This window comes from Petaurus breviceps, unplaced genomic scaffold (assembly GCF_028583685.1).
Source record: "Petaurus breviceps papuanus isolate PSGF00001 unplaced genomic scaffold, PetGlider_PUasm1.0 208, whole genome shotgun sequence".
Classification (NCBI taxonomy): Eukaryota; Metazoa; Chordata; class Mammalia; order Diprotodontia; family Petauridae; genus Petaurus; species Petaurus breviceps.
This window is the reverse complement of record NW_027185852.1, coordinates 8,266,646-8,286,290: the sequence shown is the minus strand read 5'-3', so window position 1 is coordinate 8,286,290 and position 19,645 is coordinate 8,266,646. Positions and strand designations below refer to the sequence as shown.

Here is a 19,645-nt window from a genome sequence, read left to right as displayed (position 1 = left end):
AAGCAGAATCCCTTCTACACCACGAGGCCTAGGACACATTAATGGAAGCAGTCCACTGGAACGAGACGGCCTGGAAGAGGCCCATTTGGTAACAGCCTCTTGGCTGATCCTGCAGCTTCTCTCCCAGTCATTGGCATCAGTGCAGAAGAACACAAACCAGTACCTTCACTATGCATTCCATTACGAGCTCTGGCTAAACTGAGGAAAGGCCTGAAGAGGCCACTGGAATACAATCTATTTTTAAAAGGGAGGGACCCCTCATTGGAACCATTCTATCCCACTGTTATTCCTGTAAATAAGCAAGCATGTCCCACAGCATCCTGCAGAAGACTGCCAGGAATGTCATAAATGTTATGTCTCATCTCATTCTTCTTTTAAAAATTCTGTTAGCCCAAAGTCCCTATACCTTGACTATAACTGTCATTCTGTGAAGACATTCAGTGAGCCAAAGTAATTCAGTCTTTCAATTCACACATATGTGTGAGTGTTGAGCTCATTTTGTTACCTAATGAAGACAAGAGAAATTTAACAACAAAGCTAACCAACATGACCACCGGAACCTAAGGGATGCACCTGCTGTTCCCTAAAACAGAAGTCGGCCCCAATGTAACACACGATTTTCCTGGGTGGTCATACTCAACCAAAACAGGGTGAATTTGGCCATCCAGGACATGGGATGTAAGAAAGCCAGGTCCTCTCTCCTCCTGTATACATCACAGCCAGTGGCTAGCATTGTAAACAGGGTAATTCCAAAGTCTGCTCAGCAACCCGCCAGGTAAATTTAAAAGTCCAGAATCAGTCCAGAGAGCATTTTCAAGGTCACACCTTGCTCCCAAGGATGCACACAGGCCCAGTTCTGCATTCCAAGTTTAAGCCACACCATGATTTACCAATCAGAAGCAACCCTGAAGTTCATCTTCTGCTGGACCCAAATAGCTCCTGAGTCAGACTGGGAGCCAAGCTGCTCATCTGCTTTGCACTAACTAACCCTGGCTAGTGGAGCCCACGGGAGCATCCTGTGGGTGTTACAGCTTCAGGAAGCCAGCTGCTTGCAGGAGCGAGGGCTGAGCATGTTTCTGTAGGACTTTATATGGACATACACATGATTCCAGAGGCAGTTAACACCTAAAGCTTCAGTCTGCTGATCTCCAGTGAACACTACCATGCCTCCCATTTTAGAACGGGGACCACATTAAAAATTTTAAAGCTCAGTAACTTCCTTCAGGTACTTCTGGTTAAGGAAATATTGTCCCAGACATGAAGGACTGCAATTGCCTGGAAAAGAACATTTTACACCAAGTAGGGGGGAAAAACCCAAAACTTCTTTCATCTATCTCTTCTTAGCTTCACAGGGAAAAATAGGATGCTTAAACAAGGAACTTAAAGCAGGTATGGTAGGTACTTTCTTGTTCAGTCATGTTCAAAAGATACTAGAGTGATTACCATTTCCTTCTCCAGCTCATTTTTACATATGAGGAAACTGAGGCAAATAGGGTCAAGTGACTTGCTTAGGGTCACACAGCTAGTGTTTGAGGCTGGATTTGAACTCAGGTCTTCTTGATTCCAGGTCCATCGCTCTATTCACTGCACTAGGAAGGTACTTAGCTTCTGTTTAATCTCAAGGCAGCCCAAAATACACCAGAGCAATGTACTTTTTTTTTTTTAAAGCAATTGGGGTTAAGTAACTTGCTCAAGGTTACACGGCCAGGTGTTTCTGGGTGGATGCTAAGTGTCTGAGCCCGGATTCCATCCCTAGGTCATCTGGACACTGGAGCCAGTGCTCTTACTCGCTGTGCTACCTGGCCGCCCCGAGCAATGTACTTTTAAGGTAAAGCTAGATGAAAACTAATGAAAAGAAGCTGAGAACAGGCCTTCCAGACCTGCCCTCATCCCTGCTCACCTGCTTAAAATGCCACTCTCATCACTTCCCACCTGTCCCAGTTGACAAGACAGCCAATGCCCATTGAAAATACAGGTGTTGACAATGTTGGAGCCCCGAGTGTGTAGGGTGAGACACAGACTCTCTTCAGGAGAAAATGGGACTTTCCACGGTTTTGTTTAGAAACAGAACCATTTTATTTGATTTCTATCACAAAGCAAAGAAACGTATCCATTTCCCTCCTTTCCTTTTCTTCAGAGCCTGGTAAACTCAGCTGGGATTCCCCTAGGTCTCTTCTCAGTGGACTCGGACACAACTGGCTTCCTTTGCCTCTCCCAAAGCTCATGAAAATGAGTTTGCCATGTTTTTACCAAGCTATTCTCCATCTCTCTTCCAAGTTCTTCCATCCTGATACTGATACAGCAGGATGGCTTTCAAAGCAACTAGAGAAACAGCTTTTCATAAAACAATGGCATGCCTTGTTTAAAAGACATGGTTATTGATACAGCAAATGACATGTTTTTAACTGCATTAAAATGAACCAGTTTGGTTAAAAGCACCAAAGTCATTCTTCGGCAGGAGATGCTCTCTTCAAAACGGGCATGTTCTGCAGGCATTTTCCGAGTCGCACAGCTCCAACTCGGTGACCACCCATCACCATTCTGATAAGGCTAAGGCCAGGGAGAGGCGCACTCTTGCTTGAAAAAGGTCAAGTTCTTGGCAGCACTTAGAGGAGGCTGCAGAAGCAGTCAACACCATCCCCTTTCTTCTGCAAGGTTTTCTCTTTCAGATCACTAGGAAATGTTTTCAGTTACAACTACTTATTGGTGGAATCCTGTCTTGGTTATGCATAAATTGTCAGATAGGCATGCTAGATTTTTGCTTATTTCAAAAAGGAAAGTGGGCACTCTGAAACCTTCAAGTCTGTCAGTCTGGAACTATGAAGATGCTGATCCCCACCAAGAGCCTGCTGATTGACTTAACGAAGACACCAAAGCCCCAGTCAGTATGATGCACCTCTGGTCTCCATCGGCTCTTACAGGGCAGTCTGCGTTATTAAAGTATGCTACAGCAGGAAAACCTGGGAAAACTCTCCATCTGGTATGAAATGCATCTGATTCCTTCTCTAGGTGGTTTGGCCGCTCTTGCTTACCCATCACGTGTGTGAGAGGCTAATACCAACTGTAGTGTGTAACTGGGCCCTGAGGTCAACTGACAATTTAACCATTAGAGTAATTGGCTTTGCTGTGCTTGGCAAGCAACTGCTTCCAAAGAAGGCCAAGCTAACTATAAAATCAAAACATTCAAGGTCTGCTGCTAAATACATTTGCCCTCGGTATGCTCACTAATTCCTATAACCGTGAACTCTTACATAAACACGGTGTGACTCAGGTTTCAATATTCAAAGGTCCCATAAGGCCAGAAAAACCTAACGGATCATCCAATCAAAATATTAAGCTTGTTTTCAATCATAATAGTAAAATAATCTCAGGGCAAACGAGAAACTTCATGAACCTAACATCAGCGAGGCAAAGACTACCCCAGGGAGATGTTACAAAGAACACAATCTCATGTCTAACAGGAAAATGACTTCTGTCCTAAAGCTTCCCTCACTCTGAACATCTAAGACACCTGTGAATGAGGCAAATGGTAAGTTAATCTCATCACACTAAATCACAGAAGTATTTGAGAAACATCTGGTGACTAGTCTCGGAGAATCAAGTTCTTACTCCCCAAACCACTGACCATTGAGGGAATGGTGTGAAATTCTCCTAAGAGGATCTCCTTTCCCACTCCAAAATAATTCAACTAAATGCAGTCATGATTCAAAGGAAAAAAAGAAATACGAAAAGCCAAGTACTGACTGTATCATCAAGATATACAGGAAAGTAATGAGTCCGAGTCCCCAGATTATAGTGCCAGCCATCCTGGTGATAAGTTTTTCCCTCATAAAACCGAAAATGCTTAGAAAAGGATTGACGATTCCTCCAATACACTCAAATCCATCAGGGCTACCAAGGGACTAAGTCTCAATTGCAAAAAAGAAACTTGCCACATTTTTAGGTTTGGTCCTATGACGGTTAAAACTCAAAATCCAGTATTATCTCCTTTTTAGAGATGAGGAAGCTGGCAATGAGGTTTAAGGGACTTGCCTCAGGTCACAGCTAATATTTGAGCTAAGATGAACTCAGGTCTTCCTAACTCCAAGTTGAATACTACCCAATAATAATTAATGGCACGAAGGTAATATATTTTCCTAAATGGGCAGCCTGCAGATAGCCCCTGAAGCTGTCTTTACTTTGCTCAGAAATGATTATTAAGCAAATGTTCATGGAGAAGGGTTGGTGTCCCATCAACAGGTCACTTTTTATGGGCTTCGGACAAATAAGTTATTTTTCAATTTCCTAACCTACAAAAGGGAATTACCAAGTATTTGTGGGAACCAAGAAAAGTAGTTCAATTCTAAGCATATGTCCAATGCCATGTAAAGTACTAAACCACTGTGTAGGGCATTTCCCATCAAGCTTTATAGTTATATTGTTATATCTTAATTACTGACAAATTCTTTGATAATTCTAGATTTACACTTCTTCTGTTAACATGATTCCCTTGATGGCCTAAGAAGAAATACATTTGTCCAAATCTCTATCTGGGTAGACACACAGAATTTCCTAAATTACCTTGTACGTAACACCAGCATCATCTTTACAGAAAGATTGTTTTTTTCTTGGATATGTAGCAAGGTCCTTCCAACATCAAACTCAAAAGCCTGCTTTGTAAACCAACGGAAAAGACAGGGAAATATACTTGTGCCTAAAACCAGGTGCCATATACAAATACAAGTACAAACAATGATCAGGTAAGTGGCGAGGCAGAATTTTAGTACCAACCAAAAACTGCTATCTGGGGGCCTGGAAACACCTTCCTGGGAAGTGGTGTGGTGGATTCCATTTCCTGTTACACACACTCCTTTCCAGGCAATATATTAATGTGAAAACACTTGTCACCTTTCGACGCTGGCTCTTCCTGCCTTATCAGTGCATGCCTTAAGAGAAGCTCTGAGTTACAACAGAGCCCGGGGGGACCATCTGTACTGAGCTACCATTAGACTAATGCTAACATGCTTTTTGCCCATTATTCATCCCCTGCCCTCTACAGCTACCACCTCCCCCTTTCTCATTGAGTCTAGACTATTAGATTGTACCTAATCACTTCAAATCCTCTTTTAATTTAGTTTTTAAAGGTCAACAGACAATATCTATAGCACCTTAGGCTTTTTCCCCCTGAACTCCTACATAATACTGATTTTCCCATCCAATACCTTCCTTATTTCCTCCCAAACCTACCTAACTTCAAATCTAGTATTTATAGTACTATGAAGTACTATAGTACTATAAAGATTATAACATTCGAGGGATATTTTCTCAGTTTGAATATAATCCTCACATCATTTTTCTGGCCAACAATGTTTTGTCAGCTTTTAAAATTTTCCTGTTTCCAGATTTGTCTTTTAGAGAAAAGCTCTTTGGAAGATCAGAGCAAGCCAATAAACCGCCTCACCAGTTATCTGCTATAATTCAAGTTCCACAAGCTATTTTGCCACTGATATTCACTTAAGATTCATACTGCTGACAGTGAGGTGACCTGTTTCCCAGATGCTGTCACCTATAAATCTATCTAGATTCGCCTTCTATTGTCTTTACGACACTGCTGCTAACCATACCTTGCAAGTGATCTTTTAGTTATCAATTAACTTCTTTTGCTTTTGCGTTCTTTACATCTAACTTTAAATGACTTACATAAAAGAAATTCACTGGGTTTGGCTGAACTTAGTACAGACACATGCCGAATGCCAACATACACCGCTCCCTATTTTTATCTTCGCATGAGGGTGATTCCGTCCACTTTAGACCTCACCACCACTCACTGTACGTATGAGGATTCCGTCCACTTTAGATCTCACCACCACTGTACGTATGAGGATTCCGTCCACTTTAGATCTCACTACACTTCAGATCTCACTGCCATTGTACCAAACAGAATGCCTCCTAACATTTATCTTTTCTAATATTCTTAACCAGTGAAAATTGAAAAATTGTTACTCAGTCACAGTGGCTGAGTCAGTCCCAACTTACTCTTATGAGCTGATGTCAACTCAAGGTTAAGCACGGGCTCTTCCCTAGTGCTTTCAAAATACGTCCTTCTAAGATGCTGGAATCATCTGGGCCAGGGAGTGACTATCTTCACATAGTTTTGTGAAGATTTCTCAGGAAAGCCCAGCACAAAGCGACTCAAGCTCTCCCCAGGTTTTCTACCCAAGATGGACAGAACATTCCAACTCGCCTCCTGCAGGTCATTCAAAGTCTCCATTAGCATGCCATATCTGCAGTTTATGAGGGGATATCCATGTCATACAACTTCTCTTTCCTTTAAAATGAAAAAAAAAATCCTTTAAGCAGCTTATACCATTTATATCCATTTTTTCCTTTACAAAAAGCAAAAAACAGGGCAGCTAGGTGGTTCAGTGAATAGAGAGCACCAGCCCTGGAGTCAGGAGGACCCGAGTTCAAATCCGGCCTCAGACACTTAACACACTTATTAGCAGTGTGACTTTGGGCAAGTCACTTAACCCCAATTGCCCTCTAAAAAGCAAAAAAAAAAAAAAAATTCCTTAAAAAAAAATATCAAGATTTAACTTTCATGCTCAAATGTACCCAATTACCCAAACAACTCCACTCACTAAAGATCTCAATTCTCCAGCTGACGTGGCAGCTTATCACCAGTCCCCCCAAAACGCCGAGTGAAGCTTTTCTGAAGCTTTAGTGAACAAAGTTGTCTGATGTTTCTCCCCAGGTTAAACAGAGGCAATGACGACCTCACAAAACCAAAGCCTTGGGAAAACATAAATCGGTGAAAAACCAGGAAACACATGAGTCTAAAATGGGCTTCTGCTTCAAATTGTTTCCATGACTTTTTAAAGAGAGCATGAAAATAAACCTTTATTTTCAGTTTTCACCCACCAGAGACACGTTCACAGTCTTAGCACGACACAAAGGGAATCAAGAGGCAAATTTACATCAGATAAACAGATCAAGCGACTGTAAAGTGCACGCTGGCTTGAAAAACACTGACATATTGACCCAAATATTGCTCTGTGCTCTGGTTGGTCAACAGGGAGGCGACTTCTGGGACAGAACCACGGACTCAAGCCTTTATGTGCTCGCGTACTGGAAGTCTGAAGGGCGAAGGTGACAACGAAAACGGCAACCGATGAAGCTGTAGACGAGAAAGTGCTATCTGCAGGACTTCGGAGACAGAGCCCCTGGGGCTGGGCTAGCAGACCCCGCTCCAAAGCAGCCGAGGCCACGCTCATACAATCCCCAAGGATTTCTATTTGCACCTCATGACATCAGGTACTTGAAGGAGACTTCTGTTAGCACCAACACAGAAAGAACATGCTTAGTGTCGAGATTTACTAACACCGGCACAGAACGATCACTCAGCTGGGAAAACCTCCTTTCTAGGGGTTAAGTGAAGTGAATGCATTAAAGAATCAATACACATGTATTAATACTCTTGTACAAGTAACTTTTCTGTAGAAAAGGTCTAGTTGAACAAGCCAGAGTTTGTTGTTTCCATATTCGAGGTTCTCTAACTCTTGGCCGGGCCTGTACTTATTTTTTTTGTTTAAATAGGGCATTAGTTTTTTAAATACCTTGGTAAAAAAAAAAAAAAAAACCTACAAATGAGTTGTTTAAAGTGTGTAGCACTAAATGACAATTGCTTCCTATTATTCCAACAAATATGGCAAACAAGAAAAAAAAAACCCAAACCATTTATTAGTTGCTAAGTCCAAGTTCAGTCTGTAAAAAGTGGTGACGCTCCTGTTCACGGGGATAAATTATCAACCTAATTTTCCAAAAGGGGCAAAGTTCTCAAAGCAGGGAAGGGGAGAGAACAAACACATTCATCTGTCAACAACTGGATACCAGGAATGGAATATAGCAAATTGAGAAAACAATAAGAGGTTTTTGGTATGTATTTCAGGCAGCATGCTGTAGTTCCCACCATTTCCAAACAGTCTGCTTTTCTTTTTCAGGAAATTAAAATCTTCCCTCTTTTTCCCCAAGCTAGCAAGCACCCTTTGGTTTCTTCAGAACACAGCTTCCAAATAATGGAAAGATACACATTTTCTCATCAACCCTGGAGACATATAAAGCATACCGAATGGCCACTTACTCTGCAGTACTTCAAATATGCTGCATTAACCAAATCAAGCCCCCCACCCCATAGAATACCTCCCCCCACACACCTATCTTACATGACAGGATAATGTGTCTCACCAACAGTAAGTAGTTTAATCAACTTACTAAACAAGGACTCTAATTGGTTTTGTTTTTTTTAAATTGAGAAAGAAAAGTGTCACATCAAAGTGTAGATAGTTGGAAGGGTGAATAAGGCCTAACTTTTGCCTAATGAACCATGTGTTACTGCTGGATCAGCCATTTCTGCGACTGAGCCAATGTGCCTGGAATCTCTTCAAGTATGGACACTGTCTGGATATAAGCATCTAGCACACGTGGAAAGCGACCACACAGTCCTTCCCAGACGGAAATGATGAAAACTAAGCTAAGATTCTCCAGGAAGTTAGTACTCCACATGGCATCAAGTTCACCAAATGAAGCGTACGTGTCATTCTGACCACATGTGACAAAATGCAAAGCAAGTCCTAAAGAAAACGAATGATGTCCAATATTTAAAACCAGTTTGTAGTTGAGGGAAAACATCTAAAATCCTTAATTAAAAAACACAAATGAAATGAAAGCTTTAACTGGTACACACTGTTCACACCTATATTTCAAGTTTGGAAACGCATATTTTCAAGCAGCAATACAAAAAAGTATCCATGAAGAATGCATAATCTCTGAAAATTATGAAAACATCCCTGCTACATTACATTTCTAAATACAAAACTGACTACCATATTGTTGCTTCTGTGTAGCGAGAGAAGTTCATTTTCAAAACAGATAAAATTCAGTCTTTAGGTGTGAATGGTATGAATGACAGTCTTTTTTTAAAATTTCGTCGTCGTTTAGGATCGTTAAGCATGCAAGCCTCGTGGAGGAGGGTCCACAAAGGAACCAGGGTTGGCTTAGGACGTCCAGTTTTAGGCCAGAGCCGGGAAAGCCTCTGGGTCGTCTACGTCAGGAGCAGAAGCACTTGACTGGAAGAGAAACAAAGATGAGTTTACCAGGGAGTCACCAAGCCCACACACAGACCTGCTACGCCTCTATGCCATGCCACTCTCCTCACAGACACAATCAACTCCCACAGCGTAGAATCCTGGGGCACAGAAAACCGATTACATGTCAATGGTCTGTTTCCAACTTCTATAGGCATAAAAGTGGCTATTAAGACTGCCGTGCCAAGATTACTAACGCAGGTTCTGGCTTACTACAAAAAATGTGAACTCTTCCTCAGACTATAAGAGCTAAAAAAAAAAAAAAACTTAAATTGGGGGCAATACTACTTAAAAGGTATCAGCATAGCGAGATCTCTCTTCTCCCCGTTCCCAAGAGCACTTCACTAATAGCAAAGGCCTTAGCATTCATATTCTCTTCTGGTAACAGCTGCTGATAAACCCCAACAAGGCCAGCATGAACAATGGCAAAAAGTCAAGTACCCTTCTAGGAAAAGGGCAACTCTTAAGTCTCTCCGATCAGTATGGGGTGTGTTATGTGGGTGTGCACACACAGCCAATAGCATAGTGTCATAGCACAGCACAAACACGTCCAATCAAAGTAAGACCAGGATGTGGCACCAATATTCTTTTAGGCTGTTGGGAATAATCCTTTATCGATCTTGATCACTGGCAGTCTCCTAATTGCGTTGGGGGCCATGACAGAAATCACAAAGCCCTACTTCTCCCACAGCCAAGTTCCAAGATGCTCAAGAACGCAGCCCCAGCCCAGAGCAGAGTAGTCAAGACCAAGACCACACAATGATGGACAGAGACAGTCAGGATCAGGCCGGCCTCCCTCTCAACATGCTCCCAGGATAAATGGTTTCCAAAAACTGGGTCTTCTTTGGGGGAGAGGCCTGCTTATATATGGATGACCTGGGGGGCACCTGTGAGTCCATACCTTGTCAGTTCTGCTTCCGCGGTTGGGCCGTCCACCACGTCCGCGCCCGCCTCGCCCACCTCTGCCGCCACGTCCCGGGCGACCAAGGTCTCCAAAATTGATCTCCAGCTGGGATGTGATGTCATTGGCGGGCTTACGGAAGTGATGATCCATTACAGACTCTTCTGTATGAGCCTGAAATGGAAGGGAAAGCCATTGAGCGATTCATGAGTCAAGATGAGTTAGTTGTCCTAAAAGATAAAGACATTCAACTGTATTCATAGTGAGAACATGACCTCTTTTGAGTCTAACAGATGCCCCCTCCCAACCTGCCTAGAAAATGCTTCCCAAGCAAACACCCACCCCTGAAGTGTGGCACACAACACGACAGCCCTAAGTACCATCTCCACACGTGTGGAGCTAAAAGCTTAAAAGCAAAACCTTCTTTGTAGGTTCATGATTCAGAGTTTCAACATACCTAGATTTAAAAAAAATTCATCCTGTTACTCAAATAGGAACATCAACTGATAGAAAACAGATCTCAGCACTGAATTAACACAGTTCACCGCCCCGTGCTATCTTCTATATGACCTATGTTTTGACACCTAAAAGTTGTCACTAAACGCAGAGACATCAAAGTCTTAGTGATAACATTCCCAGAATCTTTAGCTTTGTATATCTGCTTAGTACATTCAGTCACACTGAGGCCTTATTTGTACTTTATCCAACCAGATTTTACTAAAATATGTAATATACATATAGACATGTTCACATTAACTGGAACGGGGCCACATATTCAAGTGAAAAATGGTACTTTTGTGTAAAAGGTACTTCCTGGAAAAGTCATACATAAACTGAAGCATATTTTAAGCACAATATAGGAATTACTTAAAGAAGTGGTTCTGCAAGTCCTCTGGCAAAGCCAAGAATGGCTCCCAAATCTCTTAACAGACAAATCCAAAATTTCCACTAGGTTTGTCTCAAGTCATAAAAATGTCGATGATCCCAAATCTGTACACGAGAATTTGTAATTCTGGACAATGTCCACAGCACATTAGCATTAGAGTAACAAAAACTGGGACCTTTATGCTGTCTCTCATTAAATATGCAGGCAAAAGCCTGAAAGGCTAAGAAATGTTTTCTCATTTGACCAAACAGGAATGAAAAATTAAGGAGGCTCTTAAATTTTGGAAAATCTACTTCCAAAACAAATGTCATTCTTTTGTCAATAAGTTGTCCTTAAAATTTTACAGAACAAATGAAATCTCCGAATGTAATAAATTGTTCACAAACAAATACTACATGACACCCAGTGAGGCTTAACAATACTCTTGAAACTGACTGGTTCCCAGTGATACCCAATCACTGTTCCATGGTCTTTCTACAATGGACGCTTCTGGAGAAGAGGAAGGAAGTGGATTCTAAGAACACTCAGACATAATCTTCCCAATTCAGTGTTACCATGAGATGCTGAGCATGAGTCGGAATGTCTCTAACTCAAGGGACTTCCCCACCTCCCACAGTCTCAGAAGCAGATGGAGTGGTCTTACTACACTATGCTGGGTTCTAGAGCTGTGCACAAGGATCCGGGAGGTCCTGTCTTAGTAATGTCACTAATGTGAATGTGACACGTGGCCGTGCTGTGCCTCAGTCTCCTCGTCTGTAAAACAGCTAGTCATGAGGATCGAGTAAGAGAATGAATATGGAAGGGCCCTGAAATGCCAAGCAAGCAATGAGAAGTTACTCTACTGCTTCTGTGAAGAGACTCCAACTGCCCACGACAGCCAAGCACTATGGACGCTGCAAGGAGACAAGGAAGCTCTCCCTGACTGCCCAATGGGCGAGACCTGAGAACAGCTGGGAGAAGCTCTAGGGGAAGGGGGGGGGGGTCTGAACCTGGCGCTACAGCTTCTCTGCGTATGAAACCATCTTAAAACTAGAAAAGAAAACAAATGAAAAGATCAGCACCTCATTTGACTCCATATGGCTCCCCTGCACCTCTGCCATTCCCTTCGTCTGAGGTAAGTCATTGGTCCACACCCAAGAAAAGGGGGAGAAAGGAATACATGAGATTACATATGGAATTTAAAAAAAAGAAAAGGAACATGAAACTTGTAAAGTGAAAAGGCCAAGACAAAACCCCAGGCCCAGCTACCACGGGGGCTCAGGGGGAACAATTTAAAAAGTTCGAGGACTTGGTTTTCCCAACTCTGGTCTGCTGGGTCTGGTTTAAGGTCATGCTTCGACAGCTGCATACTATACAACTTTCTTATGTCCGAGTTTTGCAAAATGCACAAACTCGAGGCTGCAACGGTAGTCTGGTGCCAGCTCGGTCAGAGTTGCAACTCGAATTTGGATCCCACCTAGTTCTCTCACAGCGCTTCTGACCCTGAGCAGCTGGACAGTCATCTCCTGTGCTTGGGGCTGGATCAATCTGTCACAGGAGACTTTCCCTGAGGTTGCCAGGACAAAGGGTCCCCAGCCAACACCTCATGAAAGCGCAGGGTAAAACCATGCGGAGGAATCCTACAGTGAAATCCTTCATCAATGTTCCTGAAGACTCTACTTTCTCTTGGGGGAATCTATGTTGTCTTGTGTAAGGTTTGCATGCAGCAGGAGAATCTGGGACGTGGCAGCTGCGATGGAAGCCCTGTCACTACTCTGACCACAACAGCTCCTTCTACCACCACGGACTGACCACAGCTCTCCTCATCAACATGACTTATAGAATGAACGTCTCTGAAAGAACTGAAAACAGGTTCTTGTGAAATAAAGCCCAGACAAAAAATTATGACTTTATGGCATCTCATACATAACCTTTTAAGGAGATTTTTCCATGAGAAGGTGGTAAAATGCATGTTTCTTAAAATGTTCCAAATACTAAATTTCAGTACACCTCACTCTGACAGATGTGTCCCTGAAAAGGTTAAGTCCCAAATGGTAAATTATAGATGCAAAAAAAACCAATCAATTTTTATCTACTTATCTTTATTGGGAGTAGTATACCCATATTTAAAATAGTAACAAATAAAACTATAAGGAATTTCTGGTAACAAACAGTTGACTTAATTACTCCCTGACTGAAATGGTCTCCTGTGAGATTTCCCAGGACTCTTCTAACGGGGCCTCACTCAGGGAATAAGCTGTGACTTCCCAGTGAGACCTTAAATGATTCTGGTCTTAAACCCCTGGGGATTCGGTTGCTCACTATACAGCACCTTCCTTTCCACTTCCCCCCTCCCCCCATCAAGACAGGTGGTCTGAGGAGTTTATATGCAAGCTGAGCAGGAATCTATGGGATAGGAAATAAAAATAAAGAGCTGGGCAGAAAGAGTAACTCCCCAAATTAGGAAAGATGAACCAGTGGAAGAGAGAAAGAAGGAGCAGGCCTTAAAATCTCAAGAGAACATGTTACCAGGTACTTAATACATCCTTCTTCATGACCTTTTACACTCCCCACCCTTTCCACTCACCCCCCCAAAGCAGAAAGCAGCAGAGCCATGGGGGACAGAAGACCAATCCCCCAGCACATCCTTTCTCAAGAACTCAATTCATCCCATCAGCCAAGATACAGAAAACAGTCAATGACTCTGAGTTCTAAACTCGAACCCCCTTACCCACTCTTGCTTCTTGGAATTTGCTGTTTAGCTCACCTTTAAAAGCTTGTCTTTTTAGTGCTTCCCAGTGCTGAGGCAACACAACGATCAAGACAGAACAGCTGCCCAACCCCTTTCCTCCCCACCACTCTGCTGATGTCCTCGAAGACCCCCTGAAGAGGAAAGCGGACACCTGGGGGGCTTCTGGCCACATCTCCTGCCACTCTGTGGCCTCACCTCCCTGTGCCCACCAGCAGGATGCCTGGTGCCTTTGGGGAACCATCAAGCACACAAGTAGCAGGACAAAGGCCTATCAGGGCTATGCACTATTTCCCACACCTGCTCCTCATTCTTCAATGAAAACCCATCTGATGGGTTTCTGACCCTACAGAGGTGAGAACTTCCACAAGGCTGCGCCATTCCTGAGCCCAAGGCCCAGCCCTGCCCCACCCCAATGCAGCAGACCAAGAGGGAGGCCAACAACCCAAGACATTGGCACAAATGTCAGTGAAGGTAAGAGACATCTCTACAGGAAAGGGGGCAGTGCAAAGCCAACGGTTATTGGCATTAACTGCTAACAAGCCAGGCGCTCCGTCTGGCAGACACTCCACGTACAGCAAAGGCTCAGCCTGCGTTCACGCGAGCACCACACGGGGCGTCCAAGTCTACGGAACAGTAACCGTGACGAGCCTCCAGTTAGGTGGCCCTTATCAGGACAGTCATTGCTTAAGAGACTCTGCGGAACAAGTGCCCACATTGCTAGCCTCCTCTCCATTAATATCTGGCATCACGCCCACACCAGCACTCTACAGGCACAACTTGACACAAGTCTGCAGGCTGGCCGAGCCACCCCACACACTCACGACATCTTAGGCACAGGGGGACACAAGCAGCCCAGGGCTCATCTCCCAAGCACCAAACAGAGCAGCGGAAGCCAGACGTTGCACTAGGAACCGTCCATCCCACAGGACACCGGACACACCTCGACCCAGGCATCCACAAGGCCAGCACGACTCACCTCCTCGCTCTTGGACTTGTGCAGCACAAATCCCTTCTTCCACTGCCCATCGGCGCCCTCGTTGGGTTTGCGGATATTAAACTCAACTTTCGCCCGGTCTTTATTCTGAATAGCCTTCCACTCGTCCAAGGTCATTTCTTTCGGGCCCTCCTCCTTCACCTCTTCCACCTCATTTTCTCTGTGAAAAGAATGTTTCTTAAGAGAGAGAATCGAGGAGGACAGTATTTTGCCCCACTCATATACACCTTCAAAAAAAAAATACAACATACACAATACCGCAAAAGGTTAAGTGGGAAGAATAAAGGGCATCTTAAGCCATTAAAGCTCGGAACTGCACTAAGACTTTTGGGACCCTGTACAGCAAGAATGTGATAAGTCATTTCATGCCTCAAAGGAATTTATTGATAGTATTTACATAAAAATAAAGTTATTGAACAATGATTTCACAATTTGTTAAGATTAGAAAAAGGAGCTTAGCAATCCTCCCTTCGTTTCAGAAGCGAGTCTACGGCAAGGCAAGAATCATGTAGTAAGTGTTCACGACCTGCCAGGTACTGGGCTAAGCCCTGAGGTTGAAAGAATGGGCCCCTTGCAAAAGGTGGAATCTGAGCTACGTCCTGAAGGACAGCCAGGTAAGAAGGGAGTCTTCCAGGCAGGACTCGGGAGGACACCAGGCTGGGATGGTTTAGGGGAAGGATGGCGGGTAAGCTAGTGGGACAGACCCAAAGGCTGGAGAAGGCCCAAGATGTAGGACTTTCTATGTGATCCTGGAGGCGCTGGGGCCAGGCCTACACTTTAGGATAGTCACCTCAAGCGCTGAATGGAGGCTGAATGTGAGTGCAGACAAGGGACTTGAGGCAGGAAAAGTTACCGCAGGTTGTCACAGAGTGATGCAGAGGAGACACGAGAGACAAGGTAGAATCTACAAGTTTTGGCAAAAGGTGAGAGAGTATGCCGACAGAGAGTTGAGGAGGGTACCGCAGGTGGAGATGCTGGGCACCTGGCAGTATGGTGGAGTCCCTGATAGGCTAAAATGGGAAGGAAGGAGAAACTGCAGGCTGAGGAGACAGTGAGTTGTCTCAAAATCAGCATCCAACTTTAAAAAGCAACATCATCTGACTAATTTCTAAAAAGCGACTGACATCAGGTAGGATGGTAAGGAGCTCGGGATCTAGGTGCGCTAAGGACACCCTGTCACCATGAGACCTTCAGTGCTAAGCTTCTTTTCAGCCAAGACAACAACAAAAACCAACTGCAAAAATGAATTGAACCCAGAACCGGACAAAATCACTGCATCACTGAAATAAGCCAACTATTTTAGAAAATGACACAGCACATCTGATCCTGTTAGTCTGAATACAGAGCAGCACATTAAGAGCAAAACCGATTCTGGATCATAAAATATTTTCAAAATATTATTTCATCCTTTCAGGTTTTTAAGCGGACAGCATCCCAAAGAAACACACGTAGCATCCATTTCTAAATAACTCTTCATTTGTCTGGTGCGTGCTCAGTGTGGAAAGCCCCGGGTCTAGACCACCCGAAGGTCCAAGGTCCCTTCCTTCTTTCCCCAACAAGGCCTAGCTTTTTAACTCCCTAACTCCTAGAGGACCAAGGAGCTGCCGACCCATCTCCTTTGGCTGCCAGCGCAGACCAGCCGCAGAGGGCCAGGGGCCACAGCAGATGGCAGATGAAGCGGCCCTCCCAGTGACACTCTCAGGGCAGGGAGGATCTGGGAGGCAAAAGTAAAAACCTCAGGCTGATCCATCTTCAATACTCGACTCACAGCATTGTGCTTTTTCGACAGAAAATAACATAAGAACATCCCGAGAAAACTGCAAAAGCTATTTTGGCATCTGACTTGCCAAGGAGCTGCTGTGCTTTCTGGCTCTCTAGCTTTTACGATCGTTACAGGCATGGTCCTGCTGAACAGAAGCTCCGCTATGGGCCGGGCAGCTAGGGAGCGCCACAGTGCACAAACCACTGGTCCTGGAGTTCAAATCTGGCCTCGGACACTAGCTGTGTGACCCTGGCCAAGTCACTTAACTTTGTCTGACTCAGTTTTCTCATCAGTGAAATGGACTGCAGAAGAAAATGGCAAATAATCCAACACTTTTGCCAAGAAAACCCCAAATGGGGTCAAACGACTGAAAAACAAAATGCGCGACATAGTGTGTGCTAATAGTTTCTCGTATGATCCTTACAACCCTAAGAGTGGGTGCAGTTACAATCCCCATTCTACAGATGGGGAAACGAAGGCAGACAGAGGGGAAGTGACTTGCCCAGAGTCACACAGCATGTGTCTTAGGCCAGTCTTCCACTGAGTCCTGGGTTACTGAGAATCTGGAGAACACAGCTGGCAGGGGAGCTGCTGCCCTAAGCAGGGCGGGCTCCTGACCTGCCTGGGTAGCCAGAGGCCACCTCCCTCTCACCGGCACTCACATCCCACCCCTTTTTGCCCCTCCAGCCACTACCAGCCAGGCGCAGACCTTTGCCCCCTGCGGCTGCCTCCAGTAAAAGCCTCCCCCATTTGTTCCCTGGCACAGCAGCCAAACAGCCAGGACTGATGCACAGGGGTCTGACTTTGCACATCCTGGCAGAATAAGCCTACCTTGGGCCTGTGACACTCCCTCTCCTGCCACTGGCCCCTCAGAACCCAGCCTTCCCCAAAGCCCGCCACTTTCTCTGGATGCCAAGCCCACATGCCTCAGGAAATTGTTGCTGTATATGCCTTGCTTACTGGCTAGTGCACGCATCTTTCCAAGAAAAAGCCCAAGTTTTTGAAAGCAAGGAACTGTCTCATTTTTGCCTCTGGACCCTTTTGCGCTGAGCATACACTGTGTACCTAATGAATACTGGACAGATCAGGCAATGTGGTGTGGCAGGGAGCGTGCTGCTCGGAAGCAAGAGGCCGGCTGTGCCCTCGGCCCAGCCCCGAAAGCCTGCCCTCCTCACACGTGCCACCGTCCCCCCAACTCTGCTGATGCAGCAGCCTCGGGGCAGGCGAAAAGCACAGCACAAAGAGGCAGGATTTGGAGGAACCCTCCCTACTTCAACAAGACTATCCATTATGTGCCCAAACACTCATCTGGTCTGAAAGATGCACTGATGAAACTCAAGATAAAAGACGAGGGTGGGTCCTTGGGGAGTGGCAGGGAAAGATGGCACAAGAGGGCAGCAGGTGGTGGACACCCAGCAGCAGTGACAGCAGGCCCCCACCCAGGAAAGTGGAAGGTGGCCCAGCTGTCCCCTGGACCATTCCCTCCAGCCTCCAGGCCCTCCCGGGTGCCCGGTGCCAGCCCCAAGCCTTCCGTAACTGCTCGCTTCGCCTGCACAGCCCAAGAACACAGCAGCCTTGCTACTCACACCTCAAATGCAGGGACTGGAAAGCACAGACCCCTCCCCCACCTGAGGGCTCCTGGGCCAGTTACCTCTTATACTTCCCACCCAGCTGCCCTCCTCTGGCCCCTGGGCCCCCCTCCCCCCAGGGCTGGATCTCATCCTCCCCCCTCTGCAGCTTCCTTTAATGATCTAATCCAATGGCATCTTCTTTAGATTCTAAGCCCATCAAGGGCAGGGACTTGTAAACCCAGGGCTTGGCCCAACGCCTGATTCATACCAGGGGCTTAGTAAGGGCGGGCTTACTGACTGACCAGAGGCTACACACCAAATGAAAATTGTTCTAGGGCACGAAATATGACAAGAGACGTTTGGAGGGGAAAGACCTGAGAGCTGCTTTCAAGTATCTGGAAGGACGAAGTGCAGGAGAGAATCAATGCCCTAGGATAAACACTTGGGGAAACCGCAGAGCTAATTCTGGGCTTCCCATAAAGGCAAACTCCCTGCCACTCAATGACAACCACTTGGGGCTCAGGAGAATGACGAAGGTTAGGGATTCAGCTTTGCGAACTAGCCACATACAAGCTTATCAAATCAGGTCACCAATAAGATGAACAAGAGAGAAACAAAACTCCAATGTCCAAGTCTCCGGCAGCCACCCATATTCCAAAAGCCCAATTAAAATGATTTCAGCTCCCCGAGACAGGGATTAACTATCTACCTTGTTCTGGGTTTTCTAGTCTCCCACGTCCTACAGAGAATGCAAAAAGCATTTGAAAACACTCATCATCTAACAAACTAATAATTAGGAAGTATGAACACTGCCACAGCAAAGCAGTCTGTTTTTACATATTCTCACTCCCAACACCTAAGAGGTCTCTAAGATACTTGCTGAAATAAATTTAGCCTCACAAAAACAAACACAAAAGCAAAAACCCCAGTGACTCCTAAGATATTGAGTAGCAAATAAAGACAAATGCCAACCTCCAAACCCAGTGTGTAGTATTTATTATATAGGCTTTCTTGAAATGGAAATTTACTGCCTTGTATTTTAAATCCTCTCCTGTTCTGCTATGCACATGGCAATCCTTTCCCTTTCTTTATTTTGTATTTAAGTTAAAAATGTTTCTTTTTATTTTAATTTGTATTCAAGTTTTAGTATTTAAGTTTAAAATAAAATAAAAAAAGAGTGCCTAAAAGGAAAGGATGATGAAAAATCTCGGCCATGGCACAGAGATGACAGAGCTCGCTCTTGGCAGATGCCAAGTTGGAAAGGCTTCAAGGAGAGTCTTGAAGACAAATTTCAGTGCCAGCCCAGCCTCAAAGTCAGCAGTTGCCCATCACCAGACGGCTGCAGTTAGGAAACCCTTTTAGCCAGAGCAAGTCTCCAGTTGTCTAAGAGCCACAATCTGCATGGATGGAAGAACCTACGCATCCCTGCCGTATGATCACAGCCTCTCTGAAGAGACAAGGGATCCCTCCCCGTACTAGATATAGGCAGAGGCTGTTAAACTCCCTGTCCCACAGTTCCTTGTGATCACCCCACCTACAAGTTTCCTTTACTACAGATGAAGCATGGGAGGTACTGGGGAGACAGACAAAACAAATCCAAGGCAGTTCTGGAGAGGGTGCTGGCAGCCTTGAAGGAGAGTCTTGAAGACAAATTTCAGTGCCAGCCCAGCCTCAAAGT

General features: G+C 44.9%; 1 protein-coding gene across 1 annotated transcript in view; it reads right to left on the bottom strand.

Annotated features, from left to right (window-relative positions):
- Positions 1-7,696: 7,696 nt before the first annotated feature.
- Positions 7,697-19,645, bottom strand: part of SERBP1 (SERPINE1 mRNA binding protein 1) — a 15,264-nt gene continuing 3,315 nt past the window's right edge. The window contains 3 exon segments of the mRNA XM_069093383.1: positions 7,697-9,104; positions 10,024-10,197; positions 14,617-14,794. Coding sequence (XP_068949484.1) covers positions 9,048-9,104; positions 10,024-10,197; positions 14,617-14,794 — 409 coding nt within the window. The 3' untranslated portion in view covers positions 7,697-9,047.